General features: G+C 39.8%; 1 protein-coding gene across 9 annotated transcripts in view; it reads right to left on the reverse strand.

The window, feature by feature from the left end:
* LOC126251974 (mitochondrial thiamine pyrophosphate carrier-like) overlaps nucleotides 1-21,626 on the reverse strand; it is an 83,905-nt gene that overhangs the window by 40,960 nt on the left and 21,319 nt on the right. For all 9 annotated transcript variants that reach the window (XM_049952739.1, XM_049952745.1, XM_049952746.1 and 6 more), the window contains 4 exons: nucleotides 14,796-14,937; nucleotides 13,235-13,390; nucleotides 12,922-13,098; nucleotides 4,502-4,661 (listed from right to left, as the gene is read on the reverse strand). In XM_049952739.1, the coding sequence (XP_049808696.1) occupies nucleotides 4,502-4,661; nucleotides 12,922-13,098; nucleotides 13,235-13,390; nucleotides 14,796-14,937 (635 nt within the window). The remainder of the gene's footprint in view (nucleotides 1-4,501; nucleotides 4,662-12,921; nucleotides 13,099-13,234; nucleotides 13,391-14,795; nucleotides 14,938-21,626) is intronic.

Genomic DNA, 21,626 nt, shown 5'->3' on the forward strand with positions numbered 1-21,626 from the left:
ATTGTTAACAGGTGAGCGCACAGCATGAAGAGTGGGGGTAGCGATGTCAACAGCATGCCACCCTCCCCTTCCCCCTCCAGGATGCGGGCGATCTAGCTTCCTCAGCGCTCACTCTACGACAATGGTGACATCTGTCCGCCATCGTGGGGAACCAAATACAGCCTCCACGACATCCACCATGACAACCGACACCGCACTGCAGTGCTCCACAACGGACACAGCTGACACCAGGAGCTCTACATCAGCCCCGCCTAACGCAGCCTGGCCGCTGTGTTGGTTCCACGAGAACTTCGGCGACACAGCCAGGAAATGTCGCAGCCCTTGCGCAGTGGGAAACACAGCTCGCGAGGCAGCATAGGCGCAGCGTCTCGTGCAGAGGAAAAAAGAAGCCTTACAGCAGTAACAGCACCTAACACAGTAAGTGTCGACGGTTGTCTATTCACTCTTGACCTCGTCTCAGGAACTAAATTCCTCATTGACAGTGGTGCCGATATGAGTGTAATACCCCCAGCAGCTACCGTGTTAACTTCCTCGCCCAGACTGTTACGCACGGCTAATGACTCTCATATCAAAGTGTTAGGTACGGCGCCTTTAACACTCAAACTGTCAAAAAGACTTGAAGTTTTCATGGACTTTTCATGTGGCCCAGGTGACTTGTCCAGTCTTAGGCATTAACTTTCTGCAACACCACAAATTTTCGCTAGACATTCCGCGAAGTACATTAGTCCACCAACCTTCACAAAAGACTATCGCCCTTACGGCCACTGCGTCTGTATCACCCATTCGGTCAACAAACATTGACATTTCACTATTGCAGACCGAATGTGCTCTTCTTGCGGCCAAGCAAACTCAACACGACTGAGGGCCCTCCAGTCAGACACCGACTGCGACGCCTGAATCCACACAAACTCAAAGCGGCGAAAGCAATCATCTCGGACCTATTAAAAGCAGGCATTGTACACCCATCCTCCAGTGACTGATCATCACCGACTCATTTCACACCGAAGAAGTATGGTTCCTACAGACTCTGTGGCGACTATAGACATTTCAATGACCGCACAATCATGGACAATTATCCAGTACCGAACATTCAGGACTTCGCTTCTCAGTTGGCAGGCGCTAAAATTTTCAGTGTGGTAGACTGTGAGAAAGCGTACCACCAAATACAAATGTACGAACAAGATATCCCTAAAACTGCCATCACCACACCCTTCGGCCTCTTTGAATATGTTTACATGCCTTACGGATTGAAAAACGCCACCCAAACCTGGCAGAGGTTCTTAGATACAGTGTTACGACCCCTGCGTTTCTGCTACGCATACCTGGACAACATTTTGATCTTTTCTTCCTCTCAGGAGGAACACGAGCTTCACATCCGGATGCTGTTTGACACTTTACAATCCCACGGTGTGATCGTCAACAAAGACAAATGCAAACTGAGACAGGATTCTGTTGTTTTTCTGGGACACATAGTTTCAGCCGATGGTATCCGGCCCACACAAGAGAAAATATACATTATCAAACAGCTACTGATACCAGAAACATACCATGAACTCCGCCAGTTCTTAGGAATGATCAATTTTTTCTGCCACCACATTCCAACAGCCGCCGAACTACAGGTCCCCCTCACAGACACACTGCGTGGTCTGCAAACGTCAGGCAACAGGCGCATTCCGTGGACAGCGGTCATGCATGCGTCTTTCAAAATACTCAAAACTGCACTTGCGGAAGCCATCATGCTTGCCCATTCACACCGGGATGCAACACTTTTGCTCACCATGGACGCTAGTGAAATATCTATCGGCTCAGTACTTCAACAATACAGAGGAGAGGTGGTGCAACCTCTTAAGTTCTTTTCAAAAAAACTTTCTCCCTCTCAGTGCAAATGGTCCGCTTTCGACAGAGAGCTCTTAGCTGTCTACGAAGCCATTAGATATTTCCGCGAAGACGTCGAGGGAAGCCCCCTCACGATCTTTACAGACCACAAACCTCTCGCCCAAGCACTCACAAACCCTCCAGCCAACCCACCTCCTAGGAGGTGCTCGAGCACAAACAAATGATGACTTCTTGGTGAGCCTTTTATCTCACAATAATCACTCTCTGCACCTGGAGTGCAAGACGATCCCTGGCACACACTCGGAACTATGGTGTGACACTTCCACTGGCGTGTCACACCCCCTCGACCCCTCCTCTTTGCCTCACTCGATGTTTGACGCACTGCACAGTCTCGCCCACCCGAGCATTCACGCAACTACGCGCATCATCGCCGAGCGTTTCATATGGCCTTCACTTTGCAAAGACTGTCGCGACTGGTGTCACACTTGTATTTTGTGCCAGTGGTCCAAAGTCAGACGCCACTGCACACACACCCCTCAGGTGTCTTCCGCTCTCCTTCTGGCAGACTCCACCACATCCACATCGACATTGTCGGCCCCCTTCCCCAGGTGGATGGTTACCGATACTTGCTTACTTTTATCGACAGAACAACTAGATGGGTCAAGGCAACCCCTCTAGCTGATATTTCAGCCGAAACAGTCAACAACGCTGTCCTCTCCACATGAGTTGCTCGTTTCGGCTGCCCCAAAACCATTACTACAAATCAAGGCCGTCAATTCGAGGCTGTCCTCTTCACAAAAATGTGCGAGCTCTTCAGCGTCAGCCGCATTCGCACAACAGCCTACCATCCCTAATCAAACAGCTTAGTGGAACGATGGCACCACACATTAAAGACAGAACTAATGTGCCACGAGGAACAGTGGTTACACACCCTCCCGTGGGTACTGCTAGGCCTCCATTGTGTATATAAAGATGACCTGCAGTGCTCGGGGGCCGAACTGCTCTATGGTGAGCCGTTGACCTACCAGCTGTGTTTGTCGAACCTTCACCGCTCCAAGATACCATCGAATACCCCGTGCTAATTGAGAACATACGACAGACAATACGAGCACAGAGAGCACCTGCTCCGAAAGCACACACTCCACCTAAAACATTCGTGCACCAGCGGTTAGCCACGTGTGAAGCCGTGATGCTTAGGGATGATACAGTGTGCGCTGCCCTGCAACCCCTATACACAGGCCCTTAGAGGGTACTTAGGCGCTCGTCGAATACATTCGACATCTGTATCAAAGGCAAACCCTCGACAGTGTCAGTGTCTCAACTCAAGCCAGCGTGGGTCACTACAGATGACAACACCTCCAGCGACCCGACGCCACCAACCATGACAGACGATGACCTCCACACTGCTGCCTCCTCAAGGGATGACATGCCAGCCACGCCCCCTTCCCCAATGCCGGGAACCCTCACTGGGCAGAGTCCGGGGTCCACGCCCTTCACCCCACCCTCTCCTGCTACGCCCGTCACACACTTCTCACCCGACATTCAACAACCCACTACCGTCTCCATCAACATCTCACACTTTTCACCATCTGACATCTGTATAACTACCACAAATGATTCTCTCTTAGTCATCCATGCTCCCCCCCCCCCCTCGCTCTGCTGACGATGACACTTTCCAACTTTTCGTTCTCCACTCCTCAATGATCCCCAATTCCTTAGATCCTTCCCTCATTCAATCTTTCATTGATACCATGGGGACATTGTATGTGTTGTACCCCGTGTCTCCGTCTATTCCCCCCATCCCCTCTGTCACCTCACGAACCGGTCACCACATACTCCCACCAGTGTGGCACCGTAATTACATTTTTACAACCAAAAGGGCTCGAACCCCGGCTCCGCCCCGCCCAGTTCCCCCTCCGGACAATGACGGCGGGACACCTGCACCTCCCCCCCAACAACAACCAGAGCCTCGTGCTCCGCACTGCAGGGGGGGGGGGGGGGCGGCTCTGTGGCAACACTGACGTGCCATAACATCTCTGGTGCGCAAAAACTGCAAAAACTCTTTGGGACAAGGTGGCCATTATGTTCTGTCTATGTGATACTTTCGATGTGTAATGACGTATATCTGAAGTGTGACAATAAATGTGCTCATTGTTTTAACAAGTGGATCAACGGGTTGTTATTTATAATGATAAGGACCCAAACACCCACACTATCATCAGAAGCAAATGAGGCTTAGTTTTCTTCCTGGACGCTTTGCTGTGAGAAGCAGCAGACCTTAAGAACTCCTCTTCTCCAGACTGCAGCAACTATAATTCAAGGCAGTACAACTTATTCATTGTTATATGCAGCAACCCTTTATAATGCTTGGCAGTACACAAGGTGTCTGCCCCTTTATGGAACACATAAGCAAACACTGTCTCGCAGATGTGCTTGATGGACATTTGTAATGTACTGATGCAACTGCCTTCAGGAGTCCATCCAGGAAAGTTGATGTACAATAAATGTTTCCCCTAAACAGAAAATGTTGCAACAAAATAATAATGTATGGTATTTCAGAATGGAACCTGGAAGCCTGTGCTTATTGATTGCTAGTGTAAACTGAGCACACAATAGTTAAAGAAGAGAATAGGTATCAAGTGTATAAATAATTTTCAGTATTTACCAATGTTCACCCACAAATTTGTGAAAGCCTGATAAAATCCAAATTGTGCACCAGTCTGAGGTGCTATCTGGATTAAAGTTGGACTTAGACCCCTGAACAACGTTAATGTTCCATGTTTTGAATAAATAACTGAGAAAGCATGCATGATGCCTCTGTACACCTGTAACATAGAAAAAATTAATATTATTTCCAACTAACATGAAACACACAAAATACCTTATTAATAGTGCAAGGTAATGACATGCTATGTAAATTACCAACATGTCTGGAGACAGAAAAATGAAAAATGATAGTTACGTTTAAAATGGTGCTAGTAGCTTTCAAAGTGTTATTTAAACAATCCACAGCATCACTACTACAAAAAAGTGGTTCATCCTATTAACCATGAAGAAACTGATGAAAATTAAAAAGTGGCAAATCATATAACTGATTAAGGCAGTATCAGTATTTAGACTGGCTATGGCAAGGAAAGCATTTCTGAAGAAGAGAAATTTGTTAACATCAAGTATAGATTTAAGTGTCAGGAAGTCTTTTATGAAAGTATTTGTATGTGGTGTAGTGTAGATATGTATGGCAGTGAAACATGGACGATAAATAGTTTAGACAAGAAGAGAATAAAAGCTTTTGAAATGTGGTGGTACAGGAGAATGCTGAAGATTAGGTGGGTAGATCACATAACAAACAAGATACTGAATAGAATTGGGGAGATGAGGAATTTGTGGCACAGCTTGAATAGAAGAAGAGATTGGTTGGTAGGATGTGTTTGGAGGCATCGAGGGATCACCAATTTAGTACTGGAGGGAAGTGTGAAGGGTAAAAACCATAGAGGGAGACCAAGAAATGAATACACTAAGCAGATTCAGAAGGAAGTAGGTTGCAGTAGTCACTCAGAGATGAAGCAGCTTGTGCAGGATAGAGTAGCATGGAGAGCTGCATCAAACCAATCTCTGGACTGAAGACCACAACAACGACATTGGCAGTACTGGCAGGTCCACATTTTATCCAGAAAACTGCTTAACAACAAACTCAAATATGAGGGGCATTCAGAAATTTTTTCTTTGGTTGTCTAAGCCAGATTATATTGGTGTTGTAGTACTTAAGTCCTGTTAGTTTTGTAGTCCTGTGACAAAGAGCAGCAGCATGAGAGTCTTCAAAACTGGTGTTTGGCACCGAGATGCATATGGAATGATGATGTGTCATTGCATTCCTCACTGCTAAACAAATTGTGCCAAATGAAATCCATTGATCCTTGATAAATGTTTATTTGGACAATATAGAAGACAGGAGTAATGTGAGACAGTGGATACTGCATTTCAAAAGGATGAGTACAAGCCATGCCTGGCCAATCTTCTCACCTGATATTCTTCACATTGAACAACACCATGATCAACTCATTCATGATGATTAGCAGATTATTATCAAGGAACTGTGTAAAGCTTGAATGTCAGCTGCCACACCACAATCAAGGTTGCATAACATGTTATGCAACCTTGGTTATGAAAAAGTGTGTGCAAGATTGGTGCTACAGATGCTTGCACAAGACCAAATTATTGGGATCTGATGGACCAGTCTGAGGTGCAATTTTTTGTATACCAATACTGGAGAGGAGCCAAAATTCAGAGAATCTTTCTGGAACAGTGACATGCAAATCCTCCAAAAAATAAGTAGTTCAAAATACAGCCATCTGAAGTAACATGATGTGCACATTGTTCTGGGACAGGCAATTGTGGTTCTTCTGGATATTTTGGAGCCAAAAGGAACTGTCAATTCAGAACACTACAAGAAGACACTTAGTAGCCTCAAAGTCCAAATATCCATAGTCAGTCATGAGAAGACAAACTTCCATTTGCAACATATTATGCCAGGCCCCATAATAGTTTTGCAACCATGGAACTTGTTGCCAAGTTTGGCTGTACTGTCCTACCATATGCACTATACAGACATAATTTAGTGTCATCAAAGCTGTAAGATAGTGGCTAGCCTCAGTAGGTTCAGGTTTTTATGAGTGCGACATACGGGCTCTTGTTCATTGATGACAGGAATTTGTAGTGAATACAGTGACTATGTCAAAAAATGATAGTATGTAGCTAAAATAGTTGTGTTGGGTGGAGCTTTTCCTATCTAACCCAGAAGTATTCATGCTATTTAACAGTCAACATTTGAGTTTTTGCACATACCGTTTGTGCTCTGCCTGACACCTGTGCTCACCACCTTAGAGTACACATCCTCTCATTAATCTTGTTTTAATTATCTAAGTTTTTAACTTTTGTTGTTTGTGTGTACTTCTAAGTTGTAATATTATCTGTATTTCAGAGACTGGTCTACAGATGACCGTAATCAATTGAAACCGGTTATGATTTTAATAAATATTTAATGTAATAAAGGCCTTTTTTAAAAAGAGAAATACAAAAATTTTGCACAGATTGCTGATTTTTTTAATAATGTTTCCAAAATTTGGGCCTTTAAATTCCCATTCAATTAGAGTTTCAGAGCTTTAGAATAGCTGGTAGCTTCTTAAAAATTTTCTGCCAGAAAGGTGGAGGTTTTCCAGAACATGCCAATCATTTCAGAAAGCAAATCATAAAGTGACTGCAATGTTCAAGAAAAACTGGAGCTTACAGGGAGAAAATGTTTTAAGAAGCTACCAGCTATTGCACAATGGTTACATTGAAACTAACATGGACAAATAAGTTAATGGCACCCTCTGTTTGTATGCTACCTAATTGTTTTAACACAATTGTGGAAGTGCATAATAATTTACGATACTGGATTGGCGTGGAAAAGAGAAGAAGAAGAAGAAGAAGAAGAAGAAGAAGAAGAAGAAGAAGAAGACAGAAGACAAGATGAAGACTCTCCAGTGACATATAATTTTCTCTCTCATGTTGTGTAACGCAGGTGGTTTTAAGTCTATGTAGTAAGTTACTCCAGTCCATAAATACCAACTGACCAACATCATTAGAATGAAGGAGCAGTTTTTGGAAAGTGTCATCTTTTCTGTTCACAGACTACAAGCATTTAATACCATGATAGAAAATGCATGTTACAATATGGTGTTGCATAAAATATCAGTTTAGTCAATAACCATGTAACGACACATGTAAGACTGGCTCATATATTAAATTTGTGTTCTGCAACAGTATACTTATCCCCTCCCTTGACCCTTTTTACTATGAAGGAGTGAGTAACTGCCTGAAATGTGGTGTAAACACAGAAGAGGTATGGGAAGGAAAAGAAAGGAAGAAATGTTAGTTTAGTGTACCATTTATTATATATTATTGGCACTATAGATAGAGCATGAGGTCATACTAGAGAAGGATGAGAAAGGAAACTAATTGTGGTCTTCATTAAAGAAACATTCAAGAATTCCCATTAAATGATTTAGGGAAACCATGTAAAAGCTAAAGCCAGAGTGTTAGATGGGGATTTGAAATCCAGTCTGCCATGTGGCACACCAAGAGACTGAATTATGCAATTAACAGTACCAGAATTGATGATTAACTGATCCATTAGACACTTACTGAACATGTACACTGTAGAGAACAGCTAATATGTTCACTTCTGTTTTCACTTGGGTATGAAATTTACAATTACTTTGCAATCATGTAGGCATTATTTTGGCTCTTGATTCATTATTTTCGATGAAAATTTATTCCCACAGAACACTTTTAGAAAGATTGCCTTATCATCTGCTCCTGAAAATGAGTTTTATTATTTTTTATCTCAAAAATGTTACATGGATAATATTCTACAGCATAAATTGATCCTGTATAAATGGTACTACACTTAAGAGCCAAAGAAACTGGTAGATCTGCCTAATATTGTGTAGAGCCCTTGGGAGCATCCAGAAGTGCCACAATATGGTGTGGTATGGACTTAACTAATGCATGAAGTAGAGCTGGAGGGAACTGACATCATGAATTCTGCAGGGCTGTTCATAAATCCATAAGAGTATGAGGGTGTGGAGCTCTCTCCTGAGCAGCACATTGCAAGCATCCCAGATATGCTCAATAATGTTCATGTCTCAGGAGTTTGGTTGCCAGCAGAAGTGTTTAAACTCAGAAGAGTGTTCCTGGTGCCACTCTGTAGCAATTCTGAATGTGTGGGACATCGCATTGTCCTGCTGGAATTGCCCAAGTCTGTCAGAATGCACAATGAACATGAATGGATGCAGGTGATCAGACAGGATGCTTATGTATGTGACACCTGTCAGAAGTGTATCTAGATGTATCACTCCAATTGCACATGCCCCACAGCATTACAGAGCCACCACTAGCTTGAACAGTCCCTTGCTGACATGAAGGACCCATTGAGTCATGAGATTGTCTCCATACATACATAAGTCCATCCACTCTGTACAATTTGAAATGAGACTCATCCGACCAGGCAACATGTTTTCAGTCATCAGTGGTCCAATGTCAGTGTTGAGGCCCAGGTGAGGTGTAAACCACTGTGTCATACGGTCATCAAAGGTACACGAGTATTTAGATCATGTAATGTATAATTTGCGATGATTATGGCACATGTAAGTGAACAGTGTCTTCAAAGTTTGGTACTCTTTTCAAGCAATAAACAGAAAATTAAAAACAAACTGGACTTCAGTTACTGACAAAGATTGTACCGTGGGAACAACTGATCCAACACCCAAAGTTTAGTAACCTTTACTACAGATCAATTTGAGTTCTACATTACCATATGATGCTATTAACTCTCAGTGATGTACATTGGCTTGCTCCATTCAGATAACCTACAAATAATAATTTTTAGCTGCCTACAAAATTTGAATAATGACTATGAAACTTCGGCTTATAATCAGATAGTACTGCTAGAATACCTCCAAAGTTCAGTGTCACATTGCCTGGGACAGCTCAGTCATGAGTAGAGAGATATGAAGCTCAATGTAAGGAAATGACCAGCAGAAGAGTGGATAAGACAGTGACATAAGGGGCGACATCCACAGCCACAGGTCATACAAAAGAAAGCAGATGGGAAGGGATGAGATGGATAAAGAGGGGGAGCTAAAAATACATTATGAAGGATGGAACAAGATCTCGAGTACAAGAAAGGGCCACAAAAGGATAGTGAGATGTATCTACAGAGATTATGGTGGTGGTGGTTAGTGTTTAACGTCCCGTCGACAACGAGGTCATTAGAGATGGAGCGCAAGCTCGGGTTAGGGAAGGATTGGGAAGGAAATCGGCCATGCCCTTTCAAAGGAACCATCCCGGCATTTGCCTGAAACGATTTAGGGAAATCACGGAAAACCTAAATCAGGATGGCCGGAGACGGGATTGAACCGTCGTCCTCCCGAATGCGAGTCCAGTGTGCTAACCTCTGCGCCTACAGAGATTAAAAATATGATTAAATTGAAAGAGAAGTATGAATCAGGTGAGATGAGCTAGATTAGATAATGGGACCGAAATGAAAGTAGAAACAAGTGAAGTAGAAACAAGTGAAGTAAGTGGGCTGCCGGAGATTAAGGCTAAGAATTTTATGAGACCTAACAGAGAGGTGCTGGAAGAAGAGTTCTCATCTCCATAACCCATCCATATATCATTCATTCATTACCTGAATGATAAACTTTTGGTTCTGAAAATTACAACATGTCGATTTAATATTCACACTGGTCTGCTGCTGCTTTAAATACATGATTTTTTCCTATTTGTATTTTATTGTAATTACAAGGAGGATTAAGAGGCACAATATGTGTAAACTTGAAAATTGTATGACATTTTGTAGTGTATTGTTGGTCATATCATTCCACATCTGTGAGGCAGAAGTAAGCCTTCTTTCTACAAACTATAATTGTAGATGCTGCTCTCAGAGAAAATTAAAAACACATAACTAGCAAAAATATTAAAATAAAACACAACGAAAAATTCAAATACACCCTAAGGGCAAAAAAACGGTGCACCATTAAGGAATTATCCAAATGGGATGGAAATCAGTAGACATGATGTCGGTGTACAGACAAACAAATGATTACAGTTTCAGAAAAGTTGAATGATTTATTCAAGAGAAAGAGTTTCACAAATTGAGCAAGTCAATAATGTGTTGGTCCACCTCTGGGCCTAATGTAAGCAGTTACTTGACTTGTAATTGACTAATAGTATTGTTGGATGTTGTCTGAGATACATCATGCCAGATTTTGTCCAATCCATCATAATCCTGACATAATGACAGGGCCCTATCAATAATGATCCAAACTTTCTCAATTTGGGAGAGATCTGGCGACCTTGCTGGCAAAGTTAGCATTTGGCAACCACAAAGACAAATAGTAGAAACTCTTACTGTGTGCAGGAGGGCATTATCTTGCTAAAATTTAAACCTAGAATGGTTTGCCTTGACAACCAAACGGGTCCTGTTATTGAAAGAAATGACATCCCAGACCATCATTTCTGGCTGTTGGGCCGGGTAGAGCCCTACAACCAGCTGGAGATTTTGATGATTTAACATGTCTGGACATAATTTGGCATGAAATCCCTCAGGAGGGCATTCAAGAACTCTATTGATTAGTGCCAAGTCAAATAACCGCTTGCATAAGGACCAGAGAAGAAACAACACATTATTGACTCGTTCAATTTGTGAATCTTTCTCTTCAATAAATCATCCATTTTTTTCTGAAATTATAGTCCTTTGTCTCTGCATATACATCACACCTACCAATTTCCATCCAATTTGGATAATACCTTCATGGTGCATCATTTCTTTTATCTTAAAGTGTCATATACAGGATATAAAGGAAAGTATTCTATATTCTTACAGAAGATAGTCTGATAAAAATAGAAAAATTAGTATAAAGTGAAGTCCAGAAACAAATAGTTGTATAGGATATTCTGTCCTTCAATAGCCACCTGTGTATCGATTCTACACGAGGTGCTGAATCTGATTACCAATTATCTTTACACATTCTCCTTCACAAAGAACAATGAACTCATCTAGACACTTGGCTGTCCTTGGATCTGTTTACACCTGTAGAACAAATGTCCTGTGATGTATGCAAGTTGTAAATGAGTGTGGAATACACCAGTGGCTTTAAATGTCCCCATAACCAGAGATCTAATGGGTTAAAGTCAGGTGGATGGAGAGACCAAGTTTCTGTACCTACTCAACCAATCTGTCACTCATTAAATATTTGTGTAAAATATTGCAGTAAAAGGCATAGAAAATGAGTTGTTGCACCATCATGCATGAAGCAGTTAAATTTTTTTTCAGGAAGAATAATGTTCTCCAATTGTCTGATAAATTTTTGAGCAGAACTGGTGAGGAAAAGTATCTGTTAATTATAAAATATATGCTGCTCCACATCTGTCACCAAAAATTCCTGCCCAAACATTGATGCTAAAGTGACTTGATGATTCTGTTCGATCATCCTCAAGGAATTGTATGTGTCCACACATGATTATTGTGGTAATTTATTATTCCACTAAGTGTGAACGCTTAAATAAAGTGCTAGGTGTGAACTGTGGTCTTCAGTGCTCCCTCTTAGAATCTGTTGACAGAACTGTAATTGGGCATGGTGGTCTGTGGTCTAAGAACTTGCACACACTGTAAGAGCTATGGCTAAAGTAGCTACTTGTGCAGGAGTGACCATGCAAGAGAGTTATTTATGCCTTCTTCGCGTATTTATTTCTTTATCATTGCCTACTCTTATTAACAATCACCTCCACAAATCTGACTTGTGGACTGTGTGTGAGCTCAACTGCAATCCATTACCCTTGTTGTGAATTGTCCTGTATAATCCACTGGAAAATCCAGGTAAACATATATTCCCCCCACCCCACAGACAGAATTTGACGATGAGGATATCTTTCCTATATTTGTCAATAAATTACTTTGGCTAAACCATAATGGGATATAACCTCTGCCATTTCACACATTCAATAATAGAACTTCATTTCAGTCATTATGGTGTTCACACTTCACAATGTCACTAATACTGTTCTGATGCCAGTACAACTTTAAAATGACATACGCAAAATGGCTGATGCAGGAGACACTTGAAAATACTGTATGAGGGAGCAGCATCACAGTCAGAGGATTAAGTACAGAGGCAAACAAAACTAATAAGAAATTGAGCAACAGCTGATCAGCTTACACCACCAAATGCTGACTGTTCTCAGCCCAAGTAAAAAGTCCCAAATGTCAGAAAATGTTTGTTTCTGTACACATATTTGTCAGACTATTTTTACTTGTTTTGACCATTACTATCTCTTGTGAGAATATGGAACCCTCTATAAACAACTTCATGGTAGACAGTATTGGTTTTTACAACACTGTTTAAATAAAACCCAAATACTGTATTTTCTTTCTATATTCAGACAGTGAATCTGAATTTTTGAAAACAATACATGTTTGCACAGTAAAACATTAGAAATTAAAGTTCCTGTACAGGAAAGCAAAAATTTAGAACATTTGGTTACCTTAGGCTCTCCTTGAGCAACAAGACGCGTCCGAACAACATCAAAAGGAAATGATACTAATGTAGCAAAGCATCCCGATGCTGCACCACAGGAAAAATGCAGAATGGCTCTGTGGTCACTGTATACTGTTGGAAAATATTTCCAACACTTACTTGTCAATGTTTCAAATGATATAAACTGTAACAAACAATTTCATTTAACAGTCTATTTCAGCAAAGAAAATATTTACCCCTTCATATTACTTCAAATGAAGAGCTTTCTGGAAAATATATCACTTTTATTTCTTCTTGTGAAACTGTGTAATATAAAATACCTGAGCAACACCATACACAATAGAAAGGCACTGTGCTGGTATATGTCCTTTCCACAGAGCTGAAATGCCTTCTTCTTGGGCAATACACTTAACAGCTTGCAGTACACTCTTGTATTTTGAGCCTGCATACTTCTTGGATATTGGTTCTACTTGGAGCTGCAAATATTATATGTTGTACACTCAATTTGAAACCAAAGTGATTTTTAGTCTAAGTATAAATTCAGTAGTTATCAGAGTAAATCATTTATTGTATGTGTGGCATTATTTGAAACTGCAATAGTAACACTGCATGTTCATAATTATAAAAAACAAAAATGTTTTCAGTGGGGTTTATTACTATAACACCAAGTTTTAAGCATTCGGTTTGCAATCTTTAGTTGTTTCATGTGAGTTTTGTTTCAATGAAAAGACATAAAATTAAAAATACATTCACAGGAGAGCAATACTGAACATCAGAACCTAGACTGCCTTTTACCAAAGTATTACAAAATAGAAAATAGTGCTAAGCTAAATGACATGTTTCATACACCAAGAAACATTAGGAAAGTAATGAGAAAAATGAGCAATATCATATGCAAATGACTTTCTGTATTTCATTTACTGTCATAAAATTACAAGCTTAAAGATTAGACAATCACATTCAGAAGATGGGCTCCTTTTGAAGAAATGCATAAAATTACAAGCTTAAAGATTAGGCAATCACATTCAGAAGATGGACTCCCTTTAAAGAAATGCATTGCTGCAAAGGTTCCTGAACACTGATATGCAGGTAATTTTTCAAGTCCAGTTAAACACCAATAACTTTATCAGCAAAGGCTTGTCTGAGATGAATATTCAAAGATATAGTGCTGGTATTCACAGTCTCTCAGAAAAAAAACAACTGCTATAAGCATATCTGATAACTGGGAATACCAAAGAAACTCCATAAAGTGACAGATGCTAAAACTGAAGATTCTACTAACAATAGCCACATTGTTTCATGTGGCTGACTGTCTTTTTATAATGATGAAAATAGTGGGTTCTGAGTTACAAAGTTCTGATGCAAGACTGTAGAAAAAGTCTTATTTTTGCTAATGATATCATTACTTTTTACATACATATTACTGTGCTGGGTCTTTCAACACATTCAGTCTGCAGCTCGATTATGTGGTATCTTTCACTGCAGACTGCCTCATTATGGTGTTGCTATTATTCACTGTTATCCCCCCCCTTTCCCCTCAGTTTTGTACATGTGACAACTCACTCATTCAATTCAGTACAGTATATCATACTAATGAGACACAGAACATAATTAACTAAGCTAAATATACTACATTTGATACCTCTTGTGATCTCAGCCTGATAGGGATCACACATACTTGAATTCTGGCAAATATTTCACAATGGGCACAGAACTGTTACAGGAATATTTAATTCTGAAGCAGAACTGCAGTTTCTAAACATCTTATGAGTTCATTTAAATGTATACTGCTGTAATTTAATTTGGTAACAATTATTTAAATACTTATAGGTTAGATTTCATGTTGAGTTATTTATTTTAAAGTTTTTAAATGAATTGTACCTGAAATCTGATTTTCAATACATCCAATGGCTGGCATAAAAATCTAGTTATTGCTCCACTGCCAGCGCCTGCAATACTGTATTCAACACTATCCAATTTTGATTTTGATGACGGATCAAAGCCAACCATTGCAGGGTAGCATCTGTAAGAGACAGAAAAAAAATATTTAAATCTCTACTGGGAAGAAGCAATTTATAATCCCCGTTCTTTGAACAAGCCTCTGCCAGGTGTTCTTTGATTCACATTATAAATAAAAATAATTCATAAAACATTTTTAGAATTGTAGCTTGACTTGATGAGTTACTCCACGATGTGAACCTATATCAAATTTATGGAATGAAAGCAATGGAAGTAAGCCAGTTTGCCGTGGAAAAAAAGATATGTATACAAAATTTTAGAATGTCTGGAGGAGATGCAAAAAACACTTTTCATGCAACAAAATTTTCTCTGGCACACTGTTTCCCCTGATAGGAGTCCATGAAGGTGTCAATACTACTGATGTTCATAGATAGTGTTCAAACTGTCATTTGATGAATATTTAGAGTTGTTGTTGAGAATATTGTCTATTTACACACATGCACAACTGACTGCTCAAAACAACCAGGTGTTTCACAAATAATGACTGCAGCTCCCATCAGACAGGTAACCAGCTATTCTGGAGTGTCTATTGGTGTCTTGTACATTAAACAGTTCACCTTCCTCCACAAAAAGAACACTATAGGAGTCACGTCATGAGAATGTAATGGCCATAGTACTGGTACCATTCAGTCAATATTTTCTCCGTTATGTTGTATTGGAAGGCATCAGCTAAACTCACTCTTTTGGATTTATTTTTGTATGGGCAGATGAAGTATTTGGTGTACAAGATGCCAATGGACACTTAAGAATAACTGGTTGCTTGTTTGACTGAGCTGAAGTCATTATTCATGTAACACATGGTTGTTTTAGCGTTTTAAAAAATCATTGGCAAGCAGGTGCCAGTTGTACATAATGTAAATGGGTAACATTTTCAGCACCATCTCTAAAGCAATATTTATCACATGCCACTATGAGTACCATCTCTGAACATCACTAGCATCAAAACTCTTGTGGAACTCTAGAGGAGAAATGGTGCACTGGTGATACTTCTGTCACACAGAAAAATCCTCTAAACATTCTAAAATGTTATATCACCTATGTCAACAATGTCTACATTGTAAATTAAGATTTGTTTGCACAAATCAATAATTTTGGTGTATGTCCACCATTCCACCATTCTAATGATATAGAAATTGACTTTGAGAGTAGTGGCAATGAGCATCTGTCTAGCAGATAGTTCTGCCAGCAGTGGGCATGACACCAGTTGTCATGGCAAACAAGTCACATACGACCCCAGTGGACTGCTACAGCAAATAAATACCCAGCCCAGTGACTGGATCAGCAGTTCATATCCTGTTGCTAAAGCATGAGTATGCGGATTTGCAAATACTGCTGTTACCTTCCTCTCTGGGCCTGGACTTTGATTTTGGAACTCCTTCTGAGTGTCATTCTGACTTTTCTCATTGATAATGATATAGGCTCATGTTACTTGTGATTACAATATTTACTCTCTACAGTGTTTCCCGCAATTGACTTAATGTTGATCTTTGTTTTCACATGTTACATGGTTCACTGCAGTGATCTTCCTAATATCTGTCAGGCTACAGTTTAAAATCGAAAACAAGGAACTCGGAGCCTGCAAGTTATCAGTGCATTGTGAACGTTAAGTTTATTGACCTTCAGCAGCTCTAAATGATGCTGCATGTTACTACAGAAAGAACATCCCAATCAAGTGCACAGAAAAATGAGAGAATGTTCAGCCAACAGATCAACATCACTACATCAGCATTGTCAGTACTTACATTTCTGGCATTTGTAACTTGGAATACATATCTCCAATGATTTCAAATGTTTAACAAAGCTAGAAATATCTCACTCATGCTCAGTTTACCTTGCTAATGGTCACCTTCTACTCTACATCTCCATCTACATACACACTCCATAAGCCACTGTACAGTGCATGGTGGAGGCTCCCTGCATCACCACTAGTCATTTCCTTTACTGTTCCACTCTCAAACAGAATGAGGGAAAAACAAGTCTCTATACACCTCCATAAAAGTGCTAATCTTTCTAATGTTATCTTCATGGTCCTTAGGTGAAATTTATGTTTGCAGCAGTAGAATCTTTTTGCAGTCAACCTCAAATGCAGTATCCCTAAATTTTCTCAATATTACTCCTTAAAAAGTATGTTGTCTTTCCTCCAGGGATTCCCAATTGAGTTCTTAAACCATCTCCAAAATACTTGCATGTCATTCGAATCTACTGGTAGTAAATCCAGCAGCTCGCCTCCAAACAGCATTGATGTCTTCCTTTAATCTGACATGATGCAGATTCCAAACACATGAGTAGCACTCAACAATGGGTCACACTAGTGGCCTGTATGCAGTCTCCTTCACAGATGAACCACACTTTCCTAAAATTCTCCCAATAAACCAAAGTCAAGCATTCACCTTCCCTGCTACAATCCTTACATTCTCATTTCATTTTATATTGCTTTGCAACATTATGCCTGGATATTTAATCAAAGTGACAGTGTCAAGCAGCACACTACTAATAATGTACTCAAGCATCATGGGTTTGTTTTCCCCACTCATCTGCATTAACTCACATTTTTTACCTTTAGAGCTAGCTGCCATTCATCACACCAAATACAAATTTTGTCTAAGTCATCTTGTATCATCCTAAAGTCACTCAATGACAACACCTTCTCATACACCACAGCATCAACAGACTGCTGCTTATGCTGTCCTCCAGATCATTTATGTATGTAGAAAATAACAGTGGTCCTATCACACTTCCTAGGCCACTTCTGACAATACCCTTATCTCTGAGGAACACTCGCCGTCGAGGATCACGTAGTACGTTCTGTTACTTATAAGTCTTTGAGCCACTCAAATACCTAGGAAACCAATCTTTATGCTTGTACCTTTGTTGACAGTAGGCAGTGTGGCCCCTTGTCAAATTCTTTACAGAAATCCAGGAATATGGAATCACCTGTTGCTGTTCACAGGATATCGTGTAAGAAAAGGGCAAGTTGAGTTTTGCAGAAGTGATGCTTTCTGAAAATGTGCTGATTTGGGGACAGAAGCTTTTCCCTCTCAAGGAAATTTATAACATTCAGACTGAGAATAAGTTCAATGATTCTGCAGCAATACCAATGTTAAAGAAATTGGTCTGCAATTATGCAGGTCCATCCTTTTACCCTTCTTATATACTGGAGTCATCTGCACTTTTTCCATTCACATGGGACTTTGCGCTGGACAATAAATGTGAGCTAAGTAAGGGTTCAGTGCTGTACTATACTCTTCATAAAACTGAACTGGGATTCCATCAGGACCAGGTGACATATGTTTTTATCTCTTTCAGTTGTTTCTCTACACCAGTGGTGCTTCATACTATGTCCTCCATATGGGAATGCATGTGACGATCAAACAATGGTACGTTTGTATGATTCTTCTGCATGAACACTTTCTTAAATGCAGAAATTAAAACTCCCGCTTTACTTTTGCTATCTTTTACTGCCATGCCAGACTGGCTAACAAGTGACTGAATAAAAGCCTTAGATCTACTTTATGATTTTACGTAGGACCAGAATTTTCTCAAGTTTCAGGCAAGATCTTTTGCTAAAGTATGACGGTGGTAGTTGTTGCAGGCTTTGTGCATCAATTTTGTTACAGACACATGAATTTCTATTAGTTTTCACCTGTTATCATTTGTGTGTTCTCTTCTGAACAGAGAGTGCACTAGTCTCTGCTTCCTCAGTATTTTTCTAATTTCATTGTTAATCCACAATGGCTCTTTTCTGTCCTTAATCCACGTCTTGGAACATGATTCTCCAGAGTAAGTTTTACAATCCATTTAAACTTTACCTTTAATTCCTCTATGTTCATCATACTGGAACTAAATGATGTCAGTTCATTGTCCCAGTGGGATGCCAACAACTATCTACCTGCTCTTTCTAGCACAAATGCTCTTCTGGCCTTCTTGACTGACTTATTAACTTCAGTAATCAAAATCACTATGATGAAATCATGGTCATTTATCTGTTTCTAAACTGATGCTGTTAATTAGGTCAAGCCCTTTTGTAGCTACAAGGTCTAAAATATTTTCATTGCATGTGGGCTGTTGAGCTAGTTGCTCAAAACATTTTTCAGAAAATGTGTTCAACAGAACTTCGCAAGACTGTCTGTCACATTTACAAGCTGGCTTGCTTATAGAAGCTAGTAACTTGTTGTTTAACATCTTGTGTAATCTGCTGTCTATTGATTTCATGATGAAAATGCATGTAGTGATTGTTAGACTAGGTTTCAACCAATGTCAGAAGAAAGTGAACCAGCTGTAGAAATCCTGATTGGCCAACCAACAGCAGTTTTCTGTGTTCATAGCATAGTATGCCTTATGCAGAATCTTTAATTCAGGAAGTAATTGTTCATTTAGCTCCTAACCAGGAAGTTCTGCCTAGCACACTTAGAAAGTCTGATCCTTGTTTAAGTGAGGTTATACACAGAGTTCAGTTACTTGAAACTGTGTCAGTGGCACAATATAGTTTCAAGGTTAATTTATCAGCTGTAAAAAGTGCACCTGACTTTAACTTTGGTGTAGTAAAATTGCAGCCTAAATGATGTCATTTCTTCAAGTCAACTGATGACCGGACAACAAAAAAGTTTGTATTGAAGCTCAAAAATAAAAAGTAAAAAACTACGTGGGAGATAATGAGGAATGAGACTGGTGACACCCATTCAAATATTACCGAAGACATTTTTTAAATATTGAAAATAACATTGTATGAGAAAAAAAGATAGCGGCAGAAGTCTTCAATGAGCATTTTTAAATGTTAAGTAAGTAAGGAGCAAATGGCTCTTTAAAAAAAAAAAAGGCCGCCAACACATTACTGGAAGAACATTTTCTTGGTCCATTTTAATGGATACACCCAGTGCATACAGCCACCATAACAGTAAAAGATCAATATGTGTAGACAAAAATATTTTTACTGCACTCTAAAACTGTATTGTAATCAATTAAGTAAAATTCTGTTCTATATATGGCACACCTCAGTGACTCAAGTTGTTTCCCCTGCAGACTGAAATTTGCAAATGTGATACCTTACTAGTTCACAAAAACAGTGATGCTACAGATGTAACAAATTATCATCCTGTCTTTCTTTTGACAGAATTATCTAAAGTCCTTGGAAAATTGCCACATGCTGGGATTGTGAAGCAGCTTGACAGCTTCAACATTCTTAGTAAAGACCAATTTGGATTTCAAAAAGGTGTTTCTACAACCAAAGCCATATGTTCATTCACAAATGATGTTCAGAAATGCCTAGACAAGAAGACATTGTTGGCTGGTATATTCTGTGACATGTCAAAAGCATTTGATTGTGCAAGCAGATAATATGTCTTCAGAAAGCAGGCAACTCACTATGAAATCAGAGGACAAGTGGTAATTGGTTGTATTACCTACTGTGTAGACAGAAAAAAGTAGTTAAATATAAACAACAAATCGAGAGAAAGGTAGATTCTGACAGGAAAACAATATGTTATGGAATCTGACAAGGATGTCCCTTGGTTCCCTACTATTTTTCAAACTAGGGCTGTTCAAAAAATTCTGGAACATTTGTAATTTCCCACCAACAATGTCTTGGAGCAAAATGTGGTTGGCATCCACACACATGCCTGTATTTAAAGTGTAACTACCAGAAGTTTCATTGTTGTATCTCTCTTAGTTATTGTTCAATGTTGTATTGAGTAGAAAGTTGTGACACACAGTTTGTGAATTTTGAGATGGCAGAGTTAAAGGAGCAACGCATCTGCATTAAATTTTGTGTGAAACTAAAGAAAACCTTTACAGACACACACCAAATGATGCAGAAAGCTTACAGTGATGAGTGCTTAAGCCATACTTCGTGTTATGAATGGCCAGTTGGAAGTTAAAGATGACCTTCATTCAGGACGACCTTCACCATCTACCGATGATATTCATTTCAAAAATGTCTATGCAACTGTGTGTGCCAATTGAAGACTGGCTGTCTGAGAGATTGCATATCAGTTGGATGGTATCATGAAATCCAGACACAGCATGTTGGGATGCATCGTATTGTTGCCAAGTTTGTCCCATGGCTAATGAGTTAAGATTATTTCATCATGAACTTGTGCCTGGGGACAGACTGTTAACTGACCTGTGAGAAAATGTGAGGAGGAAATGGCCCAAAATGTGCTGAGACAATTCATAGCTCTTGCATCACAATAATGCACCTGCTCATTCATCCCTGTTGGTGTGTGACTACGGTACTGCACAAAAAGTGAAATCACTGTGCTGCCTCATCCTCTGTACTCTCCAGACCTGCATCCTGAGGACTTCCAAAGCTGAAAATCCCATTGACGGGATGATGATTTGCAATGATAGGAGAGATGAAAAAAAATTTGTAGACAGCACTTCACATGATCCAGCAAGAGGCATACCAAGACTGCTTCCAGAAGTGGAAACAGTGTTGGGAGTGGTGTATCAATTGTGGAGGAGAGTATTTCGAAGGTGACCATGCGTAATAAGTAAAAGGTAAGCACAGAAAAATTTAAGTACAAAGTTATGGAATTTTTTGAACAGACCTCATACATAAGGTGATATCTGAAAGTTATTTGAATTTTGTGTGCAAATGGTTATGAGTACACAGAACTACCACTGGGCATATCCCAGTGCATTCTTCTTGAACCAGTATGACAAGTAGCTATGTAATAAGTGGTTTGGTTAGTTGCT

The sequence above is a fragment of the Schistocerca nitens genome, chromosome 4 (genome assembly GCF_023898315.1).
Source record: "Schistocerca nitens isolate TAMUIC-IGC-003100 chromosome 4, iqSchNite1.1, whole genome shotgun sequence".
Classification (NCBI taxonomy): Eukaryota; Metazoa; Arthropoda; class Insecta; order Orthoptera; family Acrididae; genus Schistocerca; species Schistocerca nitens.